We start from the raw sequence: 19,874 nt of genomic DNA, 5'->3' as shown, positions 1-19,874 counted from the left end.
CGGTCAATGACCGCCAGGGTCAGAATGACCCCCTAAATCAGGAAAAATTATCAATATATGGGATCGTTGGTCCTAAAATGGCCGTCACATGGTACACGGGTGTGTACTCCTGTTCTGAGTGCCTGACTATATGCGTTTCAAGTATGGTATTCTGATGTTTATTTTGGCCCTCATGTCATGCTAATTTGTTCTTTGACATGAGGCGGCACACCAAGCATACCCCCAGAGAACAGAGGACTACTGTTCCTGTTGTAGGTTTAACACAGATGGCAGTGGTGGCAGTATACAGTAGATTAGACCTTTTTTACCTGAGTTAATAACAGTGTAGCTTATTGACCCCTCTCATGTAAAATCAATCTGTTAAGCGAAACTCAGAACCTTCCGCTAACATCCTGTGTGTATGTCGAGGGTGTGCGTGTGTACAGTATGCAAGTAGTATATGTGCAGTAGTACACTTCTGTGCATCTCTTGTCAAGGATGTGGCCTCATTCTGCTCACGTTGTTGGTGCTCTACTCTGGAAACAGGCCCAGAGCTAGTTGTTGTGAGAAGCATCACTTTACGTAAAGTTTGTGTCTATAGAGCTTCCTGAGAAGAACACTTAAACCACCTCAAACCAGTTCTGAAGCTTGAGGCAGTGAATCCACACCCCCGGTCTATAAAATTTGTATAGAAGTGGGATCAAAATCTCCCCACTTTCTTCTACTTTCAGGTTCTTCATGACGAGTGAAAGAAGAACTTCACAGAGTTCTTGAAGGACTGCTGAGTGATTAGGGTTGGTATGTGTTTCACAGCCAGTCTACTAGACCTCAGAGGACATCACCTTCAGGCTTCACATTCTTCTGGAAGAGATGAGATGAGCATCTGCCTTCTGTAAAAGAGGAGGGATAGGTATGATATCCCCCACCATTCGCAGGGAGAGATACTATCCACAAAGAGACGCCAAGCATGTTCATGTCCCAAGGAACACCCAGACAGAGCAGACTGCCTGACACAGCAAAGACAGGAGTGACCCATGCTGCAGAGAGTTTCCTGGTCTCTCTCTCTGCAGTTCTTTGAGAGACCCAAAAAAGACAGCTGTAGCCTGCGGAAGGCTGCATCTACCTTGCCATGTGTATCACCCCAGGTTGAGGGCTTTATCTACATTTCTGTGTGTAGAGATCCAGCCTGGCCTACAACTTTCTGCCATGTGCATCGGCCCCACGTAGGAGATGCAAACTGTGTGTTGCATTTATTGGACCAGGTCACAGCTGCAAACTGCTTGCCGTGTGTATTGGCCCAGGCAGGTTGCGACTGCAGGACTGTGCACATCAGTCGGGGTCATGCCGCAACTGTCTCGCCCTGTACTTGCTTCCAACCAGATGCAGGCTAAGACTCATAGGGCACTTGCACAGCACCCAAGTTTCAGACTAGTCCATGACAGCTGCGTCCGATTGTGAGATGAGAGTGGTCTTGTGAACCACTGCAAATTTTTAAAAGTTTGTAAAACTTTTCTTTTTTCTATATCATTTTAACGCATCTCGCTTTTCTTTAAGAAAAACAGGCTGTATTTTAAGTAGTGGATAGTAGAGTGTCAAAGTTTGGTACCTACTTCATAAATATTCATGATAAAAGTCAAATTAAGACCTACTACAATTCTGTATTTTACAAATTTGCCTAATAATACATAAAATACCATTGAATTCACTAAAAATGGGAAATTAAAACCACGTTTAGTGGATCCAATATACGTACATCACGTTCTATTTTCAAAATAAACGTCAAGGATCATAAGCTTGATGTGTTTTGTTTCAATTTAATTCAGAATTTAGGAATATTCTGCTTATACTGTACTTTGTACCATCTAAAATGTTTCTATTGTCACACTTTTGTGTATTATTTAGCAGGCACTATTATGCTCAACCTACTATTTTAGCAAACGTAAAATCTAACTATCACATTAATAGGATTAATGAGAGTTACCTTCTGCTTTAGCAATTTAGTGATACTTGCACATTTCCTATCACATTTCAGAAAGGAGAATGCAATCATGTTTTATGTATCTGTATTTGTAAACCCTTACCTGTCCCTACCACATCTACAGACCCAGCTACTGCAGTACCATCTAATGAGGAGGTTTCTATGTGCAAGTTTCACTCTTCAAAATGGTAATGCGAAGAAGTGGTTCCTGTCACTACCACCAACACTCCTTTTGTGGCACTAAATGTACTCCCAACTCCGGTCTCTAACGAAGAATCCTGGTAATGGCACATTCTCCTTTGCCTGTTGGCGCCCCCTGAAGAAGGTCAAGGTTCAAAAATATTACTTCCCAACATACTACCATGCTGAGCACCTGATCTACATGCATGTGGCCGGCTGCTGATCACAAGTCAGGAAAGATAATTTTGCCACTCTTCCACTCACGGCAGTTCCTGCAGATGTGATATAGGATGTCAACAGCAACAAATTCAATTGTCATTTGTGACGATATCAGTGACACTATGGGCCTGATTATGAGTTTGGTGGACAGGAACACCTATCCGCCAAAACTCCCGAAGGTGTGGTTGCCACCGTGCTGGCTTCCTCTCCGTCAGCCCCATTAAGGATTTCCCGCTGGGGTAATCAGCAGAAATCAAGATTTCCGCTGGTCAGCCCAGTGGGAAAGTGGCGGCAGCATTGTCGCTGGCTCGTAATCGAGCAGGGGGCACCAGCACCTGTCTGCACATCAGACAATGCGCATTACAAAGGTGCTGGGCAGGGGGCCCTCAGCACTGCCCATGCCATGGGCATGTGCAGTGCAGGGGCCCCTCTGTGGCTCCCTGCACCTGTTGTCTGCTAGCCTTTACATGGCGGTTTCCACAATGAAAAGGCTGGCAGGGAAAAAGGTTGTAATAAGCAGGGCGGCACTGAGGTCAGTGCCGCCCTGGCTGATTCCGACCAGCGCCACTGTCAGCCTGTCTGGATCTCGGATCCCGGCGGAGACAACTGTAGGTTGGTGGGGCTTCCCGCCAACCTCTTAATGTGGCGGTCGGTCCCAGGACCGCCACACTTGTAATTAGGCCCTATGTCCGAGGTCTTGATCAGAACATTGGGGGAAGAATTATGATCAAGTTGCTCATTATGAATGGCAAATTTTTACCGAGTTCTGGTTTTAAATCATAACATCCCTTCAACTGAACTTTAATGGAATTTCTGATTTTGTAATAGAGTTTTGTCTTCTGAGTACATGACTGTAACTTTCCTTCAACAAAGTTTCAATTTTTAGGGTTTATAATGGTATAGATTATCCATCTTGACAAAGCAAAGGTGCATCGTGAAGGGGGTTGAGCACTGGGTTTTCAGAAAAGGAACAAGGCGCATGCCCCATGTACACATAAAAGACTGCATGTTCATGGGCGAGGGGGATGGGTTGGTGCAAGGCCTAGACCTTTAGACAGGCCCTACACCCACCCTTGTGTCCACTGGGTTCAAAATAACCCCTAGAGCTCCTATGAGGACATTACCCACTAAACAGTGATTTCTGCGATGCACAGCAGAGCTGAGCACCAAGGGTCTGGCCTGTGGTCATGAAAGTTCTCGATCAGTGCATAGGTAGCACTAAAACATTGAATATTACAATACAACACATCTGTAGACCTACATCTGACTGAATAAGTCTAATATATTTATTAGGACAGGTAGGTGTAACATGAGCCTTACAACAAGTGGGTTACACAGCATTTATAATAGGTCAGAGCAACAGGCTTCCAATATATTTAGTCACATAAAACGTTTCACAAATGGGATAGGAGAAACCTTACAGATGACTGGGGTATACAGTACGTCAAGGCTTTACCAAAGGGCTAGAAATGAGTAAATAGAGATTTAGCCACAAAGAATAGTGCACACCTCAACAGGGACAGGTTATTCGGAAATGAGTTGAACAACTAGGAGTCCACCATTTTTCTGAGGTGCAGTGGGACGTTTACCAGTTTGTGTTTGGCAAGTTTAGGACGTTCTTCATCAATTCACAGCATGTACTTATTTGCTTCGTTATCAGGAGTAGTTTCAGTTTCCTCAGAACAATATCAATAAGGGGCAAGAATAAGAGCGTGGGTTGAGATTGAAAGCTGTGATGTCCAAAGAGTTTCAAAACGTTGGACAGTCGTTGGGAATGCTTATTAAATCCTCCTGTCATTATCATTCATTTCAATGTGGGTAGGGTGGGCGAAGGTTTATTGGAGATTTTTAGGTCAATAAGCCTATACTGATTTGTATCTGAGTCTCTATTGAAATTTAGTGGAAGGATCCTTGCATGGGTGCTAAATGGTCGAATTCTCTTCCATCATCAATGAAGTGAATAGCATCATGGTGTAACAATTTTAAGGGAGCAGCGTGCAACTTGAAAGTGGTGAAAAGGTCTGTAAATGTACCTAGGCAGTATTGAGAGTATCTTCCATGGTGACTGAAATTCTAGCAGTATTTATAGTTATGAAGCATTCCTTCTGCCTCGCCTAACAGTGATTCAAATGAAAACTGTTATGTTATAACAAAGCATTTTAGGGCTACAGGATGCAGGGCGGCAATCCTACATCCTTCATCAATAACTTTGTAGGATGGAGGAATTCTTCCTTGTTCAAAAGTATCAAAGGGCCCATCTTTACTCTGGTGTTATGTAGTCAGTACTGTAGGATACAACAGTATTCAGTTGGGTGCAAAGTTGAAACACCATGCGGTCAGTGACATGGCAAATTTATAGGATGCAAAATTCTGGTTGATTTTCATAATGATATGTCAGCTAGAAAGAAGGCCAAAAAGGCATGATAAATAAACTGTGTGATATAATGACCCATGAAAGACACTTGACAGAAGCAAGCGATAACACATCACAATGTTAGCTATTATGGCATCATGCGAATAATGCAGTGCATAATTACAAGTAACATATCAGTGGCCAACCCAGTTTGCAGGCATTATCCAGCCTGTCACCTCATTATTTTCAAGGCTTAATTCTTCATTTGAAAATAGTATTTTTGTACAGCTAATAAAATTTGTATTCTATAAAAGCAATATGTTCAGTCAGCAATTACAAAACACACTAATTCAGAATTCCTTTGTGCAAATATGAAAACCCAGTGATGTAATTCTTTGTGCATAACACAAGAACGGATTCCTTCATTCCTGGTGTTTCCGTTAGTAATAAAATACTCTTATTCCAGTTCCATGCATTTGTTATGAGCTTCTATAATATTTCTTAATGCAAGAAAAATAAATTACAAAAATAACAAGCCTGCAAAATCTATACTAATGATTTTAAGTCTGTAATATGCGGACATAACGTTACCTTCCACTTCGGAGTTAATACTCTTATATAGTCTTCCCAGGTCATCCACATGATGCTCTCTACAAAACATGACATCTCGAGTTATATTTCTCATACCTGAGCGAAATAAACACTACAAGAACGATGGAAATATTTTAGAATGCTTCACAGATGTTCTAACACTGCTATACACCAATACAAGTGGTTCCATTATATATGTATTGACACGTCCGTGCTAGAGAAAGTTTACAGACAGTTCCTTTTACCTCTTAAAATGAAATCTTCGAACACATAACAGTCATATAAATGAAGATTTAACAAACTGTAAGGACCGACAATTCAAGAAAACTGACAGCAGTTACAACATAATGCTGCGTTTTTGCCATCAACGTGGTGGAAAAAACAGGGCATGCAACATAGTAGCTGAAGAGTGAAACCTTAAATTGTATTACATTACTGACTGAAAAGTAGACAGAACGTGTGGAACTTTTATATAACTACCATAATATGTTACTTTTGATTCAAGGCGTGTCATTGATTTCAAATGAATGAATATTCATGAAACCTGCATAGATATATGTAGTTGTTAATCAAACTGAAAGGAGACCAATGACTGAAATTGAAAATAATTGATCCAAAAATAAGTCTTTCACGTGAAGTACAGGCAAAATGGTGACAGGTGTTGACGTAAGTTGATTTAAAATAGAATGGCCAGAGCACTCCGATGTACAATAGTATAGTCTGTAATCAACTTTAGTTGTGTGCAATCGGGTATCGCCTACTGATCCTAGGTGCGCCTATAACCAAATGTTGTGCTACCCCTCACAAGGGAAGCATTCCCAAATTGCCCCACAATTGTCCCAAAGATTGAACTGGGTATTCACGAAGATTTTGAAAAATAATGCTGAACAATATGCTTCATGAATTTCAAAACAATAATCTTTTTTTATTTCGTTTTCAATGTTTACATTGGATAGACAACGATTGGAAAGCATTAAATGTCATCGTTTTTGAGGGAGCTTAGGAGCAAATGCTTCTGTGGGGTCTCATCTTGTGAGGGCAGAGGGCCATCTCTAGGGGAGTGGAGTACCATGATTATCTGGCACAAGTTCTTGCTACTAGAATGAGGGTTAGTAATATTTGACTGAGCTCTCTCACTAGATATGGAAATAGTGGGAGAGGAGGGAACACACAGGCAAACATCCTTGATCAAATCATCCATACTGCATTGCCCATAGATTGCGGGTATGGAAACCTGGAGGAGAAGTGCTAGTATTCTGGATTTTTTGGGATGGTGCAGAGATCTGTGTGTGAAGTGCCTCACTTCTGGAAGTATCTCTGTAAGACTCTGGTTTTATTTCCCATTTGCAGACCTACTGATTCGTCCTGCTGAGCAGATCTGTAGAGTTGTTATCAACCCGTAGGAGATCGTTCGCCAGGAGGTAAATATCGTAGAGAGTTGCCCAATGCCAAGGCTCCCGAGCTAATAGAGAGCAGAAGAGATTGTATTCCAGCCTGCTTCAGTAAATAGTAAATGCTGTACATGGAGGTCATTCTGACTGTCCTGATAAGGTCCACCTTGTGAGAGATGAGTTGTAAGAATGCTTTTAGAGCTAACCTAATATCTCTAGGTAGTTGATGTGGTGACCCTGGTGTTGAGATGGCCACATCCCCTAGACAGTCATGTTTTTGAGGTGCACACCTCAACAAATGAGAGAGACATCTGTGGTGATGGCCACCTCCACCACTGAGCCTGTAAAAGTCCTGCCGTGCAACAAAATGTTACTATCCATCACTGCAGACAGCAGTAAGTCTTGGCCTGATCCAGTACTGAATCACAAAACACTCCTCCAGGGGACACACATGAAGCCTTATTCATGATACCATGGAAATGCCGGATATCATCATTGCTAGAAGAAGCATGACAGTTCTCACTGTTAAAAGACAACTGGGCTAACAAAGAGCTAGCAGCTGCAAGATTGAGATACGCCATGCCCATAGCTGCATTTAAAACTGACCCTAGGAAGGGTTGGATCTGGAGAAGTTGTAGGCTGGACTTGGTAATGTTTATGGTGAAATCCAGGCTATGCACCAGGGACCTCACTGTTTAAGTGTGAGCTACACACTACAGCTTGTTGCTGCTCTTGATCAGCCAATCATCGAGGTACAGAAATATGTGACTGTCCTTCCTTCACACATGCGCAGTCACCACTGCTAGGCACTTTGTGAACACCCTTAGAGCTGTGTAACTCAGAAAGCAAGAACTATAAATTGGTAGTGTTGGACACTTACCAGAAAGTTAAGGTACCGTCACTGAGCATGAGGGATGGGTATGTGGAAATGGGTGACCTTGAGATCAAGTAGAGTTATATAATCTCTCTACTGTAGGAGGGGGATAACATCCTGCATGGTTGACATGCAAAAATGTTCTGATAGGAAGGAATGGTTCAGAGGCCTGAGGATGAGGATAGGCTCGAGGAAGCAATCCTTTCAGGAAATAACAAAACCTTGTTGCAGAGGCACCTTTTCTATAGCATCCTTCTGCAGGAGGGTGAGCACCTCATCTTGAAGACTGAGATATGATCTGTAATTAGAGAATGGTAGAGAGGTGGGATATTGGGAGACATTGTAGTTCTAGGAAAGAGCTGAATTGAATAAGGCTAAGACTCACTTTTCAGATGTAATCTCCTCCCAGCGAGAAAGGAGATTGCACAACCTGCCCCCAAAAGGTGACGTGTGATCAGGGAGTGGGGTGGCAAGTCATTGGCTGGTGAGTGCAGCCCCTTTGCTGAAGCTACTTTTATCCTTACCCATATTGTTACCTCCGTAAGTGACTCCGACTGCAGCCTCTTCCAGCTTGCTGGTGAAAGGACTGCTATTGCATCTGATAAGGGTGCGGATGCTCGTTCGAGGCTGTCTTCACTCATCCTCTGGGCTGGTGTTTTCGAAATGTAGTGGCATGAAATGCTACCATTGTTTTGGCTGTCTCTGTATCCTTCTCCATCTTTTCAAGAATCTCATCAAACTGAAGCCCAATAGGATGCACCCAGTCAAGCGCTGTTGTAATGTGAAAGGAGTGGCACAGAATTAGCTATTCTCCAATGAACTGCCACTCCAACAGCCACCCTTTTACCCGCAGCATCGATCTTTTCACTGTCCTTGTCTGGTGCAGGAGCATCTCCAGTGCCTTGTGCAAAAGCGCACTTGCTGGATGTGTGGCCAACTGGTGTGTTAGGTGTAACCTGCCCCCAATATGCACTGGGTCATTAGGAGAGGCTTTGAATGTTTCCTCTACCATGGGAGTTACAACTGTCACTTTGACAGTCTCCTTAAAATTATCAGGAACAGACTTTAACATACTCTTTACCATAGGGACACCTCAAGACCCTCACGGGTGAGTAGTTGCACTTTATAAAAACTGATAGATTGATTGATAGAAAGGAACTGCAAGCTACAGTCAACCTTAGAGAGCCTTTTCAAGAAGGAAATCATCCTCTTCCTTTGTATATAAAACTTGTGGGGGAATCAACATCATAATTATTCCATGGATCATCTATGGGTCCGTGTCCTGAAGGCTGCCATAGGGTTTAGAAGGACCATGGAGGCTACCTGGGTCTGAGTAAGGAACTGGGGACCCAGGTGGAAAGTCTGGTAGAGGCTGCGGAGGACATGTGTATGGCAGTGGTGGTGATGGAGGAGCTGGGGGTGGAAGCTGGACTGTGCAGTCAGAATTTGTGGCGAGGGAAATGTGCTTGTAGCTCTTTCCTTATGCCACTTTGGTGCTGGTTCTGTAGATGGTGGCCTGGAGGAAGGCTCCCTTCAATGACTCGTCTCCTCTTACATGGAAGTGGGTCTAGCGGCTGTTAAGATGGTGTCTTTGCTGAGATTTTGCCTGTTACCAAATGGAACAGGCAAGATGTTTATGTTTAGCATTCAGTTCCTGTTGGACTCTTTCAAGGATAGGTGCTTCAGTGTCCTCTGTAGGATCTGACAGCTTGTCTTTCGCCTTTGGCTTTTAAGTGTGTTTTAGTACTGACTAAGGGTTTGGCGTCCTTAGGAATTTTTTGCACCAGTGCCAATGGAGTCTTTGGTGCCTGCTTGTGAATGGGTTGATGGAGCTTGGGCTCGATGGGTGCTGGGGTCAGGTACTGATGTCCTTGGCTGAAGGCTCACTCTGCTCTAAAGGTTTGTGTTGGTGCTAACTGGAGCATGAAGGCTGTCCTTTCTCAGCACCTTTGCTTGGACCTCAAAGCCAGACTTACTCTGGAGAGCTGCTTTACCTCAGCATGGGTCTTTTTGGGGGCCTGGCTTGGAGATGTAGGTCTCAGGGGCAAAGGCAGACTCACAACGCTGTATCACACCCCACATACACTGAGAAAGCTACAGCATGCTCACTTAACAAATGAGGTAAAAATAAGACCAATGAAAATCTACTATTATACAAACTCTAGAAGTACAATCAATGGCACTCCGTAATGCCAAATCAGTCTCCTTTCAAAACCCTCAGCACTGCATTCAAACCTCATCCACAATGATGTGCATGCACAGGTAACAACCTATTCTCTTCAGCCTCTGCACCACTCACAACACACAAATACCGTCAACCTTCAACAGATTCTGCAGCCTTTTTCTCATCTACATTACCCAAGTCTCCACTGCTCCCCTCTTACGTTCCCATAGCCCTACAACCTCACTTGTCTAGAATTGCCAATATTAACATCACATGACCCAATAAAATTACCAAAATACTAAAATCTGCTAATCCTTCATGTGTGCCACCTGATCCTCTCACTCTTCAGACTATCAAACTGCTCTCACCTTCAAGGTACTATTCACACTGCATAACCCCTTTTTGATGCAATCACCTTACACAACCTCACAATACTTCTTACCTTTACCAATTTGTTCAGTCCCTTCAGTCTGGCTTCTAAGCACTCCATATCCCAGAAAAAGCCATCTCATACACTTGTAATCAATCATCTCTGCTCACAATAAGCACATTTGAGCCATTATTCCACTTCTGGGCTGGATCTTGTCTAGACTAACACTGCTGCCCGCCCCACTTCATTAACCCCTCTAATGAACTAGTTAGATTTTCTGGTGATTTCCAATAGCAACAACAAACAATACCTTCTTAATCCAACAATCCAATCCAAACAATCTCCCCCTTCGCTTTTACCAGTTGCAATCACCAAAGCTAGGTACTGGAGACACTCCTTTTTTCTGTTATATTGCTCTTTCTCATTGTCATTAGATAATGTATAGCCCATTGCTCAATCATTCTGAATTTAACTAAGGCAGAGGTACTTTGTTTTCCTTCCTTACCTGCACCTGTCAATCGTTTTAATAATCTATTTTCAGCAACAGTTTTAAGAATAAACTTTTAAAGGAACGGTAGTTGAGAATGCATGGTATTATATTATAAAGAGGCATCCAGTGGAAAGGTTTATGAAATAACATTGTAAAATTAGAAGTTTGAACTGTATTATGGCAATGCTCATATCTATCAAGTAGAAGGCTGCTGTGGTACTTCATCTTGGAAGATGTACCATAGTGCCTTGCCTTGTGGGAAAAGCAGTAGGACCAATTGGGAACATTCTGGTTAGTAAAAATAATATTAGATTATTTAGTTCTTACAGTTTGTGTTTAAAAAAGCATCCCTTGAGCATGGATGATACAAGATGACTATAAAATGCATGATAGTTATAACTGGATTACACTCTTGGACACCCTTTAAATGCCTTTATAAAATTGCTTCAATACAGAATTGAAGACTAGGCCCACCACTGTGTTGCAATACAGATGTAATGCTTGCTCAGAAAGAAAACCTTGGCATCATTTTCAATCTCACTAAGAGGATGGAATCTTCAGAGCACCAGAGCAAGATATCAGGTCTTAAATACATGAAAGATTTATCTGTGTATCCCTTTTTTTGCAGCTGACACACTGAACAATTCACTAGAACTCAATACTCACAAGAGAGTACTAGTTTTTCAGCATATATGTACACCATAAACGACTATTTTAACAAGCCTACTAGCAGGCACTTCAGTCTATTCATTCTCTCCTCTGGATAAGGTATTACACTTAGCCATTAAAGCCTTATACATTCCACCTAAGTCACACCTCATCAGGCAATTACACATTTCTAACACTTGTTTTCAAAGCTACCCATAGGACTGCCCAAACTATAACCTGATATCCTATCCTTCCAGAACCCTACCCGTAACCTAGCATTTGCTAATCTGCATCACCCAAATCGCTATTTGCTGCTTGCTGATTCTAGTCTTTCTGTCTCCTAAGACCTTCCGCTGAAAGCCGCGTCTACTGCTAAGATGAGTGAGATCCTCACTAATGCAGTTCAACCTTAAAACATCACTTTCCGCTGCTCAACGGAATGAGTAATAATTATAGCACACTACCACACAACCAATGTAAATATGTTAAGATATAAATAAGACAAATATGGAGAGGAAAAACTGCCTCCTGTACCACCATATCTGTTGCATCCTTTAGATTGTTCTCTATGTTGACTTCTCTTTGTCTATGCAATTTTTCTTTCATGCAACAGCATCCCTAACACAATACTCAACCATACTAGTATATGTATATTACGCCTTCTTTTAACTGTCCTATGCAGTTTGATTGTCTTAATGAACAACACTTTGGTCAAATGTTATTGATGCTGCTTACGTCAACGGATAAATCCCAAACTGTTCCCCTGTATAGAGCAAGCAAACTCCAGAAAGGGGTCCTTCTGCTCTATTCATCCTTCAAAATGGTGCAACAGCATACTTTGTTTGTTCCTAAATAATTACCTGAATATAGCGAAGAGTAAGATAACATTGACAGTTCCAAGGAGAGCCCCAAGCAGGGCAGGTGCAGTGTACATGTTCACCTGGAGGTCGATACCTGCCACAGTCACTCCTTTCTCCCCAATTAGTGTCAACGCAGTCTGGAAAGCTGGTGGAAACAAAAGAGCAAAGCAGTCCACACGAAACTTATTTTGTATTGATTCAAATAAAACAAGCTTAAAAAAACAACACTTGATTGAAGCCCAACCAGTTGGTGTCAACAGTACTCTCTGAATATTTACGGGGCTAAAAACAAAAAAAACATGAAAGATAATAAAAAACAAAAAACATCAATACCATCATGGCATTACAAATGATAACAAAATAAGTGTCAGCACACGTTAAATCCATCCAAGATGGGGGGTGTGGCCAACCATCATGGCCACACGGACGTGATCTGTACGACCTCCACTACATTTGCTTGGAAAATCAAGGTAACGAGCACTTCCCAATGACCACTATAGCCCTAACTTGACGCAGAGGATGCTGAGAAAAGGTGGTGGGGGGGGTCAGAGGTGTTGAGGGGGCTGCAAATTAACCCTAGAAGAACTAATGAGGGACTACAACAGGGCTGCTGATTGCTGCGGGTCCCGAGTGGAGCGCGGCGGCCTGCCAAATCAAAGGGCAACGTCGAACAATATTCCGCTCGAGGCATGGGAAATGGGGGAGGTAACAGAACATTAATGTAGGCAGCATACCACTATCTTCACCTAGCAGCCCCCCAATTTGACCCCAACACAGCGACACGCAGCAGGGTGCCCACAGAGCACAAAGGTCGCCATGCATTCCCTTAGGGGGGCAAAAAGACACCGGGGACCTGCACGTCTTCACCTGGCTGAAGACGCAGAGGCTAGGGCTGTCAGGCACTGAAGGGTGCCGCGTTGACCCCCATGAAGGCGTTGTGCTTCTGGGGAAGGCTCTGCTGTTGGCTCACAAAATGGGGGACGTGCAATGTGGTGCTCCACCACGGCAGTGCCCAACTCTACTAATGTGGAACTGAAGGCCTAGAGGCATGATCTGCAAGCGGGCACTGCACCCCCTGTCACCTAAAGACTACCTCGGTACTCAAATGAGAGGGATGAAGTCAGCATGGATACCACCTTCGGGGGCTCTCCACATCAACTGGCGGGTGATTCTCCTGCGACTAGCTGCCCTGTGACTTTGTCTCCCCAACTACATTAGGGCCCCAAAGCTCCCCTCGTGCTCTGCGGCCTGCAGTGCCCACAAGCCATACCTGGTGGTGTGGTGGAAGATACCCCATGAGATACAAAGCATGCATCAAAGGTCCCCTTGCCAGCGCTCTTGGGGATCTTAAAGTAAAAGTCAGGCCTGCCATGTCATAGCCAAGCTTGCCTTTTTCTCCTGTGTTCTTCTAACCAGCCGACAGTGACACCTGCCCAGCACGTTTTCTGTGCTATTAAGAGGCCCGGCAAGTCAACGCAGGCCCATAAGCTGCCCACCCTCTCATCCTGGTGGTGCAGCCTCTCCATCATCAGAGTACATGGACACTACACCCCCCTCTAACACTGGTACTTGGCGCCTTCTGCCATACGTGACCACCACAAGGGGGTAAACAGATCATGCAATACTCAAATAAACACACCCTCGCCACCAAGAAGAGGACAAAGAGACACCTAAGAGGACCCCAGACCACCATTTAGCTCCCTACGACACACCCGAGAGTGCCTTGGGGTGCCACCTCACCAACCTTATATTTACCTCAAAAAAACAGTGTTGAGCTCATTTCAACCAACTGAGGCACCCACCTGCATCCACAGAAGGTGAAATAGCATTAACTAAGGGGGATCTCCTATCTTCCTCACAGGACTTCAAGAAAAAGTTGTTTGATGAACTGAAGGACGACCCTGCTACCTCTCTGGAGACTCTCCGGTGAGACCTCACCTCCAAACTCATCACTCTACAACAAGACGTGGACTGCATTCAATCATTCAATCAGGAATTTGTAAAGCGCACTACTCACTCGTGAGGGTCTCAAGGTGCTGAGGAGGGGGGGATAAAGCAGGAGGTGCTGCTACTGCTCAAACAGCCAGGTCTTGAGGAGTTTCCTGAAGGTAAGGAGGTCTTTGGTCTGGCGCAGGTGGGGCAGCTGTCTGTTGAAGAATTCTGGTCCGGTGTTGTGCAGTGCAATGTGAGCGTGGATGAGGAGTTTGAAGGTGATTCTCTTGTTGACTGGGAGCCAGTGCACGTTTCTCAGGTGGTCTGTTATGTGGCAGTGGCGGGGGATGTCCAGGATGAGGCGTGCCGAGGCGTGCTAGATGCGTTGCAGCCTCCTCTGGAGTTTGGCCGTGGTTCCTGCGTAGAGGGCATGGCCGTAGTCCAGTTTGCTGCTCACGAGGGCTTGGGTGACTGTTCTTCTGGTTTCGGTGGGTATCCATTTGTAGATCTTTCGGAGCATGCGAAGGTGTTGAAGCAGGAGGAGGAGACGGCATTGACTTGCTGGGTCATGGATAATGAGGAGTCTACAATAAATCCTAGGTTACATGCGTGGTTGGTGAGAGTCGGAGCGGCTCCAAGAGTGGCAAGCCACCAGGAGTTATCCCATGCGAGGGGGTGGAGCCGAAGATGAGGACTTCCGTCTTGTCGGAATTGAGTTTGAGGCAGCTGTTCTTCATCCATTCGGCGATGGCCTTCATTCCTTCGTGGATGTAGGTCTTGGCGGAGTCCTTGGTGAGGGAGAGTATCAGCTGAGTGTCGTCAGCGTATGAGATGATGTTGAGGTTGTGGGATCGGGCGATGTTAGTGAGCAGGGCCATGTAGACGTTGAAGAGGGTCGGGCTAAGGGACAAACGCTGAGGTACGCCGCAGATGATTTTGGTGGCCTCCGAGAGAAATGGGGGGAGGCGGACTCTCTGGGTTCTGCCAGTGAGATAGGAGGTAACCCAGTCCAGGGCTCTGTCGCGGATTCCTGCATTACTGAGGTGTGAGCGTGGGAATGGTGGCAGATGGTGTCGAATGCAGCCAAGAGGTCCAGGAGGATGAAGGCTGCGGTTTCGAAGTTGTCCAGTATGGTTCTGATGTTGTCTCTGGCGGCGATGAGGGCGGTTTCGGTACTGTGGTTGCTGCGGAATTTGGAGTGGGAAGGGTCCAGGATGCAGTTCTCCTCGAGGAAGCGGGTTAGTTGTCTGTTGACAGCCCTCTCAATGACTTTTGCCGGGAAGGGGAGAAGGGAGATAGGCCGGAAGTTCTTAAGGTCCTTTGGGTCCCCCTTGGATTTTGTGAGGAGGGCGTTGATCTCAGCGTGTTACCAGCTCTCCGGGAAGGTGGCGGACTCAAAGGAGCTGTTGATGATCTTCTGTAGTTGGGGTGCGATGACGGAGCTTGCTTTGTTGAGGATGACGTAAAGGCAGGGGTCAGATGGAGAGCCAGAGTGGATGGTGTTCATAATTTCGATGGTGTCGTTGTCGCTGACGGGGGTCCAGGAGAGCAGGAGGTTGGTCGGAGGTGAATCTGTGGTGTTGGTGGTTGCCAGGGGGGTGGGGGGTGGTCTGGGTGCTAAAGCTGTCGTGGATGTCTGCAATCTTGCGGTGGAAGTAGGAAGCTAGGGAGTCGCAGAGGTCTTGGGATGGAGGGATGGCGCTGGCATTGGAGCTGGGGTTGGAGAGTTCCTTCACGACGTTGAAGAGCTCCTAGTGGCGGTGTGCTTTGATTCAGTCTTTGAAGGTGGTTCTCTTGGTGGCTCGGATGAGTTGGTGGTGTCTGCGGATGGCGTTTTTAAAGGCTGTGTAGTTGTACAGAGTCTGATCTTGGTGCCACTTTCTTTCGAGTCTTCAGCAGGTTTGTTTAGATTCGTGGAGGTCGGCAGTAAACTAGATGGCCTTTCTATTGTTGTGTCTGTTGGAGGGATTCTTGATAGGGGCGAGAGTATTGGCACAGGTTTCGACCCATTGGCTGAAGTTGCGGGCAGCTGCATCCATGTCGGTGGTGTCGATGGGTGGGTTCCAGGAGAGGGTCGCAATAAGTTGGTCTTCGGTGACCTTGTTCCAACTACGGTGGGGAATCCGTTGTGGGTGGTGGTGTGTTGTTGGTTTCTTGAAGGAGAAGTGGATGCAGCGCTGGTCTGTCAAGTGGAGTTCAGTGGTGTGGCTGAAGGAGACGTGATTGCTGGTGGAGAAAACAGGTTTGAGTGGGTGTCCTGTGGAGTGGGTCGGTGTTGTTACGAGCTGTTTGAGGCCGAGGTTGGAGAGCAGGGTGGCGGTGTTTTTGTCATTGGTGTTCTTGAGGTGGAAGTTTAAGTCCCCAAGGAGTATGTAGTCAGTGGATGCAAGAGCGTGCGTGCTGACGATGTCAGTGATGGAGTCACTGAACTGCTATCGGGTGCCGGGGGGCCTGTAGATGAGGGTCCCTCGGAGGGTGGTGTTTGGGTCAGTGTGGATCTGGAAGTGCAGGTGTTCGGCGGTGCTCAGGGTGTCTTTGGTGTTGGTCGTGATCCTGAGGGTGTTCTTGTGGACGATGCCAATGCCTCCTCCTTGTTTGTTGGAGCGGTCTCTGCAGGTGATCTTGTAGCCGTCCGGGATGGCTATGGCGATGTCAGGCGCTGAGGAGGGGTTCATCCAGGTCTCGGTCAGAAAGGCGACATCTGGGAAGGCTGAGTCGAGTAGATTCCGTAGCTCTACTGCGTGCTTGTGGACGGAGCGGGTGTTGAATAGGATACATCTGAGATGGTTGTGTCCTGCCTTGGTGGGTGGGTCGTTGGCATGGAGGCTGGTGAAGGTGCAGTTCCGGCAGAAGAAGGGTCCGCAGGTGGAAGGCTTGAAGGCAGGCGGGAGAGCAGCCCTTGTTGAGGGTGCGGAGGGTGGCGGTGTCGTAGTGAAGACGTGCGTGCTGGTGGTGGGGGGACGGGAGCAAGAGGTTCTGGCGCTGGGTGTGGTCAAGGCGCGGATGGGAGCTGACAGGCTTGCCTTGCTCCAGCGGCACAGCTGCACAGCATCCGCCATTAAGTAGGGAGGTGGGGGGAGGAGAGGACAGCTGGGAGGTGGGGCAAAAACATCGCAAAAAAGGGGGCAGGCCGCAAAAAGGGTCGGGCCACGGGGGCAGCAGCGGCCGGGGTGGGGGGGTAGAGCGAAAGTGAAAGTGAGAGAGCGGAGTGAGAGAAAAATGAGGAAGAGAGTAGGGAAGCAAACGTAGCACAAGGGGACAGAAGAGAAGCAGAGCAGAGAGCAAAGCAGAGAAAGGAGGAGAAAAGGAGGAAAGAGGCAGAAGGTAGCCTAGTAGAAAAGCAGAGCTCTCCCACTAGACACCATGGATGAGGTGCAGGCAGAAGCCTGTGGGTGGAGGAGGGCCTCGAACTCCTGACAGGGGTCAGGAGTTCAGAGGAGCCAGGGAAAGGGCTCTTCTTGCAAGGTGGAGCCACAGGAGGCAGAGCAGTGCACTGACCAGGTCAGTGGTATTGTTCAGCCTACCAAGCAGCAGCCGCCATTAAGTAGGGAGGTGCGGGGGAGGAGAGGACAGCTGGGAGGTAGGAGCGGGGGCAAAAAACGGGGCGATAAACGGCGCGATAAAGGGGGCGGGTTGCAAAAAAGGGGGTGGGCCACAGGGACAGCAGCGCTGAGGAGAGAGAGAGGGGACAGAGCGAAAGTGAGAGAGAGAGAGCGGAGTGAGACAAAAACGAGGAAGAGAGTAGGGAAGCAAAAGGAGCACAAGGGACAGAAGAGAAACAGAGCAGAGAGCAAAGCAGAGAAAGGAGGAGAAAAGGAGGAGAGAGGCAGAAGGTAGCCTAGTAGGAAAGTAGAGCTCTCCCACTAGACACCAGGGATGAGATACAGGGGTCAGGAGTTGCGAGGACCCAGGGAAGGGGCTCTACTTGCAAGGTGGAGCCACAGGTGGCAGAGCAGTGCACTGACCAGGTGCATCGGGGCACAGACACTTGACTTTGATGCTACCTGCCAAACCCTTATTAAAGAAATAATGGTCCCCAATTAAAAGATGAAAACAAAATATATAAGCACATGGAAGAACAATCATACCCATATGCACTGTCCAATCAACACAAGATATATTTTATTTGCAATCAAACTACACAAGGGAATGTAAGTGGGAAAACATGTTCAATAAGAACAGGCTCAGGCACATTTGTGACAAAAATAAATACATCTGATAAGTCACAATTCAATAAAGACACATCATAGCCCTTATACATGTAATGAGCAATTCACATGGGGTCAAGGTGTCAAAATCGACAACATTTCGATCCTTTAGCAATACTAGGATCATCATCAGGACTAAAATGAAAATAAGCCTGAGGGCACTATACAAAATAAATAAAGGGAGGGAAAAAGGAGGGAGAAAAAATGGAGGAAAAAAGGGAGGGTAAAAGGGAGGACAAAAAAGAAGAGAAAAAGATAAAGAAAAGTAATTAAATTAGTTAATTTAAATGGAAAAAATCACTAAAATAAAAGTGTAAAAAGTGGCACCAAAAATAAGTGGAAAAAACCCCATAAAAACCACAATGCCCACGTTGTGCACACCAACATATGTGAAATCATGTTTTAAGATCTAATGAAAAAGAGAGTATATATCTGAACATGTAAGAGAAAATAAACTAATACAGACTAACATTGAGCAGTAAAAAGTTCAAAAAGCACTGCTACCTGTAAAATGTGAGAGAAAAAAGTTATGACTAATTACTATATAAAGGTGGAGGTATTTCAACCAAATGTGGCCACACACTCACCATAATAGTAGGACACGACCAATGAATTTAATAGAAGGGCAGCAGTAACAATATATAATAATACCTGCCAAACCCTAGCACCGTGAGTGGACTGCCTGGAGAGCACCTCCAATTACCTTAAAGAGCACCTTCAAACCACACCTCTGAAATGCAAGGACTTAGATAACCGCCCACAGAGTGGCAACATTTAGCTGCGAAGTCTAGAGAAGAAGGGAGGAGGTTTCGGACTTGGAGGCCATTATGTTGGGTCTGTCTACAGAGCTCCTGGAGGAGAGTGGCCCCAAAGTCAAACTAGACAGAGCCCACAGAGTGGCTCCACTGATCCGTAGTAAGGGGAAGCACCCAGCGATGTTTTAGCGAAACTGCACTGTTTCAAGGTAAAGGATACAATTCTGCAGGTGGTGAGGAAAGCTGAGGATGTAACCTTTCAAGGGATATCGTGCCCAGTGTTCCAGGACATTGCCCCAGCAACTTTAGCTTAGCAACAATAATTCAAGCTAGTCACAGATAAACTGCGTCATAACAACATCAAACACCCATGGACCTACCCTTTTGCCTTGGCCTTGCGCTATCAAAATAAAGAGTATCACTTCATCAATCTTCGGGAAGCAGCAGCTCTGCTCAGGGTGACCTTCTCCAAATCAGAACACTCTGAAGGACACGCAGAGGGGGCGTCCACAAGCTCCAATACTAGAACACATCAAAGACAATGGCTCTCACAACTGCGTCCACGACGCCGGGAAATGCGGGGCTCCTAGCTGTAGCATCCATCCTTGCTTTTGAGCCTAAAGAGACTATTATTCTGATATAGTGACTCAACCTTAAGTATCTGTGTCAATCTAGCACTACCAGTTATACATTTGTACAGTAGGCCCCAATATGGGAAATGTTCTTTGTCGATTTATACCATGTTTGACCCCCATTATGGAAGTAACTAATGTTCATTGTGACTTGAGAATTTAACAAATAATTTATGCTTCCAATGTATCCTTTGTTACCTTGACCTCATACTACTCTAGCGTGAATGTTTTATGTGGCTCATGACTTCCA

The 19,874-nt window shown here is 45.7% G+C and overlaps 1 protein-coding gene across 2 annotated transcripts in view; it reads right to left on the bottom strand.

Moving 5' to 3' along the window:
* MFSD8 (major facilitator superfamily domain containing 8) overlaps positions 1–19,874 on the bottom strand; it is a 243,487-nt gene that overhangs the window by 52,224 nt on the left and 171,389 nt on the right. For both annotated transcript variants that reach the window (XM_069242303.1, XM_069242309.1), the window contains 2 exons: positions 12,098–12,242; positions 5,301–5,359 (listed from right to left, as the gene is read on the bottom strand). In XM_069242303.1, coding sequence (XP_069098404.1) covers positions 5,301–5,359; positions 12,098–12,242 — 204 coding nt within the window. The remainder of the gene's footprint in view (positions 1–5,300; positions 5,360–12,097; positions 12,243–19,874) is intronic.

Source organism: Pleurodeles waltl, chromosome 1_2, assembly GCF_031143425.1.
Source record: "Pleurodeles waltl isolate 20211129_DDA chromosome 1_2, aPleWal1.hap1.20221129, whole genome shotgun sequence".
NCBI classification, from domain to species: Eukaryota; Metazoa; Chordata; class Amphibia; order Caudata; family Salamandridae; genus Pleurodeles; species Pleurodeles waltl.
Note: the sequence above shows the minus strand (reverse complement) of the source record. Positions and strands in the feature narration are given on the sequence as shown.